The sequence below is a fragment of the Bradysia coprophila genome, chromosome II, assembly GCF_014529535.1.
Source record: "Bradysia coprophila strain Holo2 chromosome II, BU_Bcop_v1, whole genome shotgun sequence".
Classification (NCBI taxonomy): Eukaryota; Metazoa; Arthropoda; class Insecta; order Diptera; family Sciaridae; genus Bradysia; species Bradysia coprophila.
Window position 1 is genome coordinate 958,030 of NC_050735.1, and position 10,923 is coordinate 968,952.

At 36.9% G+C, this 10,923-nt stretch overlaps 2 protein-coding genes across 2 annotated transcripts; one reads left to right on the forward strand and one right to left on the reverse strand.

The window, feature by feature from the left end:
* Window positions 1-3,386: 3,386 nt before the first annotated feature.
* Window positions 3,387-5,296, reverse strand: LOC119074300 (ras-related protein Rab-9B). Its single transcript, XM_037180364.1, has 5 exons — window positions 5,143-5,296; window positions 4,619-4,879; window positions 4,515-4,547; window positions 4,210-4,371; window positions 3,387-3,931 (listed from the first exon to the last, which is right to left on the reverse strand). Exons 2-5 carry the CDS (start codon window positions 4,805-4,807, stop codon window positions 3,620-3,622), a joined length of 696 nt encoding a protein of 231 aa, XP_037036259.1. The 5' UTR covers window positions 4,808-4,879; window positions 5,143-5,296; the 3' UTR covers window positions 3,387-3,619.
* Window positions 5,297-9,417: 4,121 nt separating this feature from the next.
* LOC119071566 lies at window positions 9,418-10,844 on the forward strand. The gene is made up of 4 exons (XM_037176543.1): window positions 9,418-10,229; window positions 10,297-10,396; window positions 10,458-10,718; window positions 10,776-10,844. The coding sequence occupies exons 1-4, from the start codon at window positions 9,436-9,438 to the stop codon at window positions 10,824-10,826; spliced, it is 1,206 nt and encodes a 401-aa protein (XP_037032438.1). The 5' UTR covers window positions 9,418-9,435; the 3' UTR covers window positions 10,827-10,844.
* Window positions 10,845-10,923: the final 79 nt, after the last annotated feature.

The following is a 10,923-nucleotide window of genomic DNA, read 5'->3' on the forward strand; positions in this document are numbered from 1 at the left end:
TGCTGGCACCAACGCACAACGCACCGAAGCTGACTTTGACGTCACTCAAATAGACCGAAGCTGACTTTGACGTCACTCAGCGTTGCTGGCATATAAATAATGATTTTCAGGAAAATTTTTGTATTTCTGAGGGTTTATGGCAATTCAAATGAAAAAACTAATTTTTCGATTTAAACTTTTTCGTAAAGCACTCATGTAAACGCTGCTAAAAAAGCTCACATTCTTGCCACTGGTACGATTTGCACTTTATGTTGCCATTTTCCATTCGTATCCTACCTTTTGAGACCTTTGTAGGAAAGGTTAAATTTTACATCTAATCGAATTACTTTGCTTGTCATTATTCTGACGATAGAACTAGGACTCGTTAAGTAAGCCATCAAAATGGAACAGATTTCAAGGAAATAGGGCAAAACACCAAAGATGTGACCCTCCTCTACTGTATGTCGAGCCAAATTGTCTCTTGTCTTTTCTTTTGTTCATTCCTAGTTGGACACGATTTTGTCTAATTGTTTTCCGCACCGTGAGGACAACGCTATGAAGTTCTTTATTGGCTGTGTAGTGTAGAGATCGTGTTTAGTAGCATGGTTTACAAATTGTTCGCTCTTGTAAATCTTATAATTTTAACAGTTTACCCAAACTTTGAGAATTTCAGATTTTATTTTTCGAGGAAATCGAGGAAATTTTAACAAAAATCATGAAAATTTCTAGAAAGTCAAAAAAAATTTGACTGATTTTTTCTCGAATTTTCTTTGTGTTCTCGGTGTTTTAAGAAAATACGTGAAAAATTCTCAGAGACAGGTAGCTTACCCAAAGGGTAGTCGTCGGTTTTCAGAGACGTATTTTTCGTCCGAGCCCAAACACTGTAAAAATAGATGTCGAAGGTTGACGCCGACACCATCCTTTTTTCAAAAGGTCTCACTATCAATAAATCGATTCAAATCTCGTACAATTCGTGAATCAAAGGTAGATCGTTCTTAAAATTCGTCGGTGATCACAGGGTTCGATAGGGTTCTCATAAATAGAGAAAATTTTCGTTTTGTTTTCGGGGTATTACTTAGCTTTGTTCTAATTTGAATTGTTAATTCAGATAAGACGATTCAATAGCGTCAATTGGATTCCAATGAAGAAAAAAATATATTTTTTGTTCTCATAGCACACACAACAGGTGCCGACAAAATATATCCGATCGCATTTCTTTTTAAATCGATTCGTTTCTGTAACGAATCGCTAAATGAGTTGGTGCGATGTTATTTATTTACTCAATCAATGACGCTCAAGTTCTGTTTTAATTTACTTACATACGCAGAACGGTAGAGCGTAATTGTGATATTGAATGCTTAGATAGTTGCGATAACGTCAAGGTAAATTTTATTTCTAATCTATCGGAAATGTCGTTCCTTTGAGTACTATATTATCGGAGAGGCTACCAAGGTTCTGAAAGAACAGATTAAGACAGCCACCAAAATTGATACACGCACTCACTACAGAATGTGTGTGAAATGAACTTGAAGATAATGTTTGTTAGGAAAATTCGGAATTTTGTTTTTCTTAAATTGCTTTTTTCATATAAACTTTGTAACCGCTGACGCAATTTGTGCGTCACCGCCTTCGTGATCAACTCAGAGTTGTCTTAACTTGTTCTTTCAGTACCTTAGAGGCTACTGACTCGGAGAAATGGTATGTCAAATCTTTATGAGAAAATGCCGTGCAAAGAAGGCTGTCTGACGAATTCTTTTGAAAAACATCCTGCCAAAATCGGACACATCAAGGGAAAACCGTTTATTGGTGTCGATACGTTTCGGATGCACAGGAACCGTTAGAAGTTTGTCGAAATTATCACGTTTTTACCACTACTTTCAACTGCTCATATCTCATCGTAGAGGTGAATTCTACACCACATATGAGACCTTTTGCCTGGGAACCACATGCAATTACCTTTCTAATGGCACCTCACAAGACCTTGTATGTTTCGTGTAGCTGGAGACATTCCTATAAAGACAAGTACATGCTTTCGGTTTTCGATCAACTCTGGCTGGCCACACTAGTATCGAGGAAAGTGGCTTCTAGGGACCATATAAAAATTCCACTAGAAAAGGCGTCCGTTTTACGATTTCGACGATCTCGCCCTCTGTTGAGTGAGAAACTCGAGGAAACGAGGAAGTGTTGTCACATAATTTTGAGTGTAGTTGGTAATCCCGCAAGAGCGTCGGTAATCTTTATTGATGAGTCTGGCTAGTTTACACGTTTCTGCATTATTCTCATTAATCGTCTCCCGCAATAAGTGTTTCATTCAAAAGTCAACCGAAAGTCATTTTCATTTTTAATATTTCTTTTTGTTGCTCTAACTACAATAATTTTCATTAAAAAAATTTTGTGGAATGCATTATATCATAAACACGCATCTAAATCATGTCTGGGAATAAAAAATTACATTAATTTCGCATAGCAAAAGACAATCCAGTTTATACAAAAAGCAGAGAAATGATAACGGCAACTCACACGCCGACTCCGCAAATTCTCTTTTCGCATACAGCCGACGTGTCAGCCGCCGTTATCATTTCTCTGATAAAAAGGAGTGTACATAAAATCACACACTGCAGTTGCGTGTTGGTTATAAAATTATTTCTCATTGGTAAAAATCACAGCAATTACGGGTTTTTAGTGAATTTTAAAGCTTAAACAATAAAATCTCATTCGCTGTAAAATGTTGACGAAATGGTAAAACATTGAATGCTCAAAGCGTCGTGTAATGATGTCTTTTCAGTAATTGGCTTCAATGGGAATAATTCATCCCTCCGCAAGAGGATGTTACGCCGATCGCCGGTACTTCACTGGGCCGTATCGAAAGAAACATGACTATCGGTAACTCAACCTGCATTTTAGTTCAAAATTTCAACTGAAGCGAAATTTCGCTACAATTTTGTATGAAAATTACCGCACAGTGGATTTTTTGCGATAGCAGCTCTAGCAATCGGTGCTACCTCGTCATGTACAACCTTGATCCCCACATTCTTCCCAAGGCTGTAAACATTGGAGATGCAGATGCGCGGGTGACACACGACGATTCATACTACAAATTCACCACACCATAAAAATTGTTGATTTTGGTGAATTTGTTTGTATGGTACCACAAAGTAACTTTGCCAAATTAGTAGGTTTTACCAATTTTTCGATTGAAACAAACGATTCAAACATCAAAAGAGTTTGGAAGAATCAAGACTGTAAACCTAAACAGTGTACCAGTCATGATTCTTCCAAACTCTTTTGATGTTTGAATCGTTTGTTTCAATCGAAAAAGTGGTAAAAACCTACGAATTTGACATTTTAATTGCCGCTAAATTACCAGACTTCGTTTCAACATCACTGACGACTGAGAAAGCGATTTTTTTTTACCGATTCAGTGATATTAGCATTGATTCCATGGGTTTGGTGTATACATAAAGTGTAATATTACGAGAGTATATAAATAGAAAATATTTTTACGACCTAACAGAAAAACACTCCTTAACCGGTAACCGGTACAGTATTGGTGTGTCGTGAGTGTGCATCTTTTTCACCGTGTGCAGAGATGTTAAATTAACCGTTTTTTCTTCTTCATGCAACCGACCAAATTCACAATTCACTTAAACACTTCGTGTCGTCTCGTTTGCGGACTATTCGGATTGCTGGTGACATTGCTGCTGCAGCATGACCGGTCGGCCGGTTGCAAATTTACACCCTGTGTCAGATCGATGGTTTCACCGTGAGCGCGCAGAGCACGTTCCGTTGACTTTTCCAGCGCTTGCCACTGTTGCACGGCCAATTTGAAAGCTTCGACAATGTTCTTTGACATTTTGGCCGATGTTTCGATGAAACTGGATATGTTGTATTCTTGGCACCAAATTGAAACCGATTCCGACGTCACTTCACGATTGGCTGGCGACACATCGTTCTGGGGGGAAATTAAATTTCCAGTTACTGATCAGCAGTCAATTGAATGGGACATTTATTTTCGTATAGAGTGTTATGATCGGAGCGAGACGACCGAATACCAGTTAATTATAACTTGCCGTGGGATACTTGTCAAAGTATTTGCTTCTCTTTCAACATCTGACGATGCGGGCGAGAGGACCGAAGACCAGTTTATTATAACTTGCCTTGGAGCACCTGTCAAAATATTTCTTTCTCTTTCATCATAACACTCTATGGCGTCAGAGGTGGCGATCGTACCTTGTTTCCAACCACAATAAATGGGAATTGATTCGACGTAATGTCGGCATATTTGATAAATTCTTCTCGCCATTGAGCCAGTCCTTTGAAGCTGGCTAGATCATCGATAGCGTAGGCTAACAAGCAGATGTCTGATCCTCGATAAAAAGGAGTTCGCAGAGCCTGAATTGGTAAAAATTGGTTAGGGACAGGCAATTCTGTTTGGCCAAGGAAATCATGCCGGATGGAGTAATTTTAATCGCATGCAATATGCAATGCATTCCCCGAGCCTAGGACTAAAAATCAGAGGAATTCATTATTTTTACCTTGAAACGTTCCTGTCCAGCAGTGTCCCAAATCTGTAAGGAAATCAATTTCAATGTCCCAGTCACTGTTAGCAATTTCAATTTCTTTTCTTTTTTGTCCTGACCTGTAACGTGTACTTTTCCCCATCTACTTCGATGTCTTTGTTCAGAAACTCAACGCCGATCGTATGAAAACTGTTTTCATCGAATACGTTGGTCACAAACCGATTCATCAGGCAACTTTTACCCACTCCTCCATCCCCTAATATGACGACTTTCAATAAAGTCGTTTTCGATGGTCTCATTGATGTCATTGTGTCATGTGAATTTTTTTTTCTTATTCGACGAACATTTGGGCGAATTTTTACCGATTGGTTCGCGTATATCTGTGAAAGTAAAACAAAAATTGATTTTTCGTTTGGTCTAAGTTCATACTGCCAGAAATCAGTTATGACACAATTGCCAAAAATTATAATAAGCAAACATTTGAATGAATGAAATTTTTTGTCTTCGTTGCATGTTTGAATGTTTGTGTTGACAAATATGTGATATGAAAATAAAACATTTGCTTTCAATGTCATCACTCCCATTCATAAAGATATTGCGATAGACAACAGTTTGCTGCTGAATTTAAATAAATGAGACTCACATTCCAGCTAGGATATTGTTAAAATCACTTTCTATTCCTTACAAGTCACAAGTAACACACACAAAATGTTCTAGTCGTCCTAAGTTTTACTTAAAACAAAATAACATTCTCGGTTTCGTTTTTATTTTTGCGATGTTGTTTTAATGTCAAATCGAATGTCAAAAATCATATCCGACGTAACTTGCTTGTGCCATCGGTGGCTCCAATGCAACAAGAAAAGAATCCTCGGCGCAGTTGTCATGTCTCATGAAAATTAAGATTTTAATGTTGGTAATAATGCTATTGCTTTGAATAAGATTTTTTCCGTTAAGAAGTGCGTTCACTTTAAATATAAAAGACGGAACCTCCAAAAATACGGCACGTAACTATAGATAAAGATATACCATCATTTTTCAATGGTATTTCAGGGATCTCTTGTATGCACTGTGTTGCTGAAGTAGCATCAGGAAGATTTATGAAAAAAAAATCTCATCTACCGCTTCTAATTCGGCTCAGCTTAAGAGCGCTCACCCCTTTGTAAATTTGTTGCCTACATTTAGGCGAAAAAATATTCGTTTTTCGATGATTTCTCTGAACCAAAACCTTTTTTCGAAAATGTAAAACCACTAAAGCACGCAAAAATGTGTTCCCTTTAAAGGAAAAATTGGTTTGTGGGTGATACCTTTGCAGATTGTGTAAATTTGTGTAATCTGCACAGGTTTCTTGTAACGTGTTGAGACGCTACATGAATTCTATTACATTGTAAATAGATTTAAGAATAATAAAACCAATTTAATACGAAGGATCCAGTCACATAAATAACCAAACTCAACTAAATAGAATAAGAAACATTCAAATCATACCGGTCATTTTGTCGGCCAAATTATAGATATAAGAATCAGTGCCATCGTTTAGCAATTTAACAATTGTTCCCGTATAATCATTTCGAAATGAAAGTTAATACGCGAACGGAACCATTGCAGGACCGAAGGTATAAAAATGATTGTAAGTTTGTAAATCTTCCTCTTTTTCCGTTAAAACTCCGAGCAAACCACTTCGGAGTAACAAGAGTAGTTGTGAATGGTTCGAATATTAATTTTATCCAAGTCTATAATTAAAGAATCGATAAAATCCGTAAAAGTTTGAGTTTATTCTTTTACCTCGCTGCCGTACAATATTCACTGCCATTCATTAATTAAATTGATTTCGTGAGTTGAAATATTGGCCACGTAGATCAAGTTGAAAATACACTTCGCACATTGCGCTCCGTTTCTACTTCGGTCGTTTGGAATCTCAATTTCGGAAGTATTTGGTCGACAATTCGTTTGGATTGGTTAAACATCATTAAGACAGGATTTGGTGGCCGCGGTCAGATTATTGGGTCGCTATAAATGAGGTCTTAAATGTTCGTCCTCGAGACTACGAACACATGGCAGTTCTAACAAAGAGAATTGTTATATTCTCCAAGTGGGCCAAGTTATCACCCACAGACCAAGTGAGATTGTTCGCGGTATGAAATCTACCACCCGACACAATCAAATTAGATCAAAGTGATATTTTTCGATTGTTTGGAATCCTGGTTTTCTGGAATAACTTTCGGATCCTTAGGCCCACAAAGCCGATCTTCTGATGTGACCTCCGAAATTTAATTGAATTTATTTAAAAAAAAACGATTCTTTCACTTTGGTTGGACTCCAGTTATCGTCGTGACAAAAAACACAGGGCGTTGCTACCGCTTCACCGGCGCAACGCCATCTGCTATCATTTCTCTGCGTTTTTCACAACAATATGACCATCATCATTTCAGACAATTTCGCTATTTTCTGGTGTAACACATTGACGACCCTGACTTTCAGTCAGTCAATTAAATTTATTTTTGGTAGCGTTTTTTCTGATGCCGCTTTTACGGTTGCAATAGAACTGTTACAAGGGTTTGTTTACAGATTGCGGTAGCAGGATGTGTCAGCTTTAACACTTAACAGTCCGTTCCGTCCGTTCCGCCAGAACATTTACTATGTTGTAGTTAATTAGCTCCCAAAAATGACTATTTCGTCCACAGTTTCCTACTGTATATAAAATTACCTGTCTCACTTCCTTCGCAACTCGCAAAATTGCCTAAAATCAATTGTCAGAGACACATACGCAAATAGCTATTACGTGGCTCAAATCAGCACTAATCAAGTGTACAAAGTCCATATTAAATATTGTATAATTGAAAGGCATGTCATTCAAAGGATACCACAACTCTCGTCAGCCACAATCGTTACTTATTTTAATGTTGTTCAAGAATCAATTTTGTACATACATACAATCGGATTTTTCGATGGATTTCGGTTATTTTCGACATGAGTTCGATGTTCCAAGGTTGGTTACTAAATTTTGGGTTGAGAGATGATTCCTCTGGCACTTCCTAACTTCCGTCTGTTGAGACTGACATACTTACAAAAGTGGTGATATCAGCCAAAAAACCCTTAAAGTGTAAATGTGACGCAAGTTCTTTATCTTACTTCGAAAATAACTGATATCGCTGAGGGTGACGCATTGTGCACCGTACGCAAAAGTTTTATCAACAAAAAATTGACCCAAAAAATTTGTGAAAGAAAATTTTACAAAAATAAATTTGCGTCACAAGTGGTAGATGTTGAGGAACCTATTGTAAGGAAAATGGAATCGTCTGCCACTTGTGACGCAAATTTCTTTATGTAAAATTTTCTTTCACAAATTTTTTGGGTCAATTTTTTGTTGGAATCCGACACATTTTCTGTTTCTGTGTTTTACTTGAATTTCTGATTTCTCCATATAAAAGTACATGCAAAATTCACAAAAAACCAGTAAAACACAAAACGGAAAATGTGTCGGTTTTCAAAATTCTCCGAGTGTACAGTGTTAATAATAAAATCATAAATTTGCATATACTTTTTAACGAAAGAAAACGAAAAATATTGTGATGGGACTCTTAATGTCAAAAGTAAAGGGACTCATAACGTCCAAAGCAAAGCAAAGTTGACGTTTTCGTGTTAGTGTTGTGTGTGATATAATTTTTCAATGAATTTCGGGTCATAATTCCTCTAGGTAGTCTACCTCTATGCAGTGTTGTCATCATTTTGGTGGCTTTGATGAATATTTTAAGTCTTATCGCTCAGCCGATATTAGTCCGATTGAAAAACTAATTACCTTGCCAGACTCCTGAGATCATAAGCAACACACTGACACTTTGTTTGATCGAAATCCATCACGTAAAAAATTTCATTTTTCTACATGTGGCTGTTGTCAAACACGTGCGACTTATACTCGATATACGGAATATACGAAGATATACTCGATATACTGGATATGCTCAGAATTGACAAAGTGTTGTATTGCTTTGACTTGACCAGAATTGTTGAAAAAAATTTCTTTTATTCAACGAAGGGCGAACGAAACGTGTTACCGTTTACGATTCGTGACGAAACGTTTTACCGTTCACAATCATAATGCGGACGAACAACAGGACAAAACAATGCTGATTTCGGCGTATCACGTCATCATCAGTGCACCTATGTCTTGCGATGACTATGTGCATATCAGCACGACACAAACTGAAGTGAGCAATCACTTCAATAGTACGAGCATTATATACACTTTTTCGTCATTTGTTAAAACTCTTTGTTTTGTTTTTTCTGCTATATCTCTCACATACAGCTTTTGTGGATCTCTCACATCCGACAATTTGTTTTTCGGCAATTTTAGTGACAATAAATAAATTGTTACTCAAACCGCGCAGAGTATGGCAGCCGTGGCGCCACCCACAGCTGCGATGCCAAACTTCAAAAAGCATCGATACAATTATTAATAAAATTGTTGTATTGCTTGGTCAGTAATTCAACATTGGCAAAGTGTTGTATTGCTTTAACTTGACCATATGGATATGATATGCACATAGTCATCACAAGACATAGGTGCACTGATGATGACGTGATACGCCGAAATCAGCATTGTTTTGTCCTGTTGTTCGTCCGCATTATGATTGTAAACGGTAAAACGTTTCGTCACGAATCGTAAACGGTAACACGTTTCGTTCGCCCTTCGTTGAATAAAAGAATTTTTTTTTCAACAATTCTGGTCAAGTCAAAGCAATACAACACTTTGTCAATGTTGAATTACTGACCAAGCAATACAACAATTTTATTAATACTCAGAATATACGCGATATACTCAGTACAACTCTAGCCAGCCACAATCGTTATTTTCAAGAATCAATTTTGTGCATACGTACACCACATCAGTATAAACTTAGCAAAGGATTGTGAGGGTCGATAATATAATTCAAAGAAAATGTATTCAATTCAAGTGGACAAAATATTCCAGCAAATTCTAAAATTATTTTACCAAATTGGAATATGGCAACGTGACGAAGAACCTAATTACCGTAAAATTGGCAAGAAATTATTCTACACGTTGTTTGGTGCTCTGTTCCCGATTATCTTTGCAACTAACGGCTATCTATGTGTTGATCGAAATGAATCGATTTTTTCTGGCCAGATGGTCATTCTACTATGGGTTGTATACGTGAAATTTTTGTACCTTCTGTTCAAGGAGCAAGAAATTATCGAATTTTTGAATGATCCGATAGTCGTTCACTCAATTGAAAATCGTGATGAATACCAGCAAGCGAACAAAAAGATCCAAAAATTTATCGGATTCGTTCGTCCATATTTTTTTACGCTACTTACGACTGCTGTTTTGCTCATTACTGTAAAATTACCAATTTTCTCCGCCGATAAAGGATTGCCTGCTTTTATAAGCTTCTCCTGGAATGATTCACAAATTATCTATTGGTTCACTTACATTCTCGTCTCATTGTCAGTAGTGTTGTACTGCGTAGTAAATTGGATGACTCCACTAGTTTGGTACATAATGTTGAATTATTCTGTGGAGTACCAATTGTTGGGAAATAAATTTAATAAATTGAAAGGAGTGACAACCAACAATATTCGGGACAGAAACGAAACACAAAAGAAAATTAGTAAAAAAGTGTTGAGCCTGACAACCTACAATTTGATACAACAAAGTAAACAATTCGTCGAAAATTTAATAGTTCTGGTAAAAGCACATCGAAACTTAAACGAGTAATGACGTGTCATATTCAAAAGTTGATTTTCAAATTTAATCGAAACTCTCTTTCGACGAAAACAGAACAGTCGAACGATTCAGATCCTGTTTCTCAACATTATTTCTGGCCCAAATCACAACCAGTGGCATAATAATTTGTGTTTCTGTTTATAACTTGGCCTTTGTGAGTATTTTGTTACCGACAGTAAAAAAACGGTTATAGCCGAAGTCTCATCTCAATTTAGGCTTCGAACCAAAATTTTGTAAAAACGGAATTTTATGTGGTTGAACTGCTCTATGGAATTTTTGATATTTTTCTGGTTATGTACCTCGCAAATGACATCACCCTGGCGAGTGACCGACTATCTTACTGCTTATTTGAGTCAAATTGGATAGAGCAAACTGAATCATGTAAGAAATATGTTCTCATCATGGGCGAAGTGTTGAAGCAGCCACAACAGTTGGCGGTCTTGATATATCCAATGAACTTGGAAACTTTTATGACGGTGAGCAAATGACTACGAAGTTCATTTGCAACAAATAAACTTCTTCATTTCCAACAGATTATTAACAGAGCCTACAGCATGTTCAACATCTTGAAAAGCTTTCAGTAAAATGCCAATGAAACGAGACTTTAAAGCAGAGGTCTGCAAGGTTAACTGTTTCACTGTTTTTTTCAGATTTGAAAATGTTTTTAAATTGTACTGCATG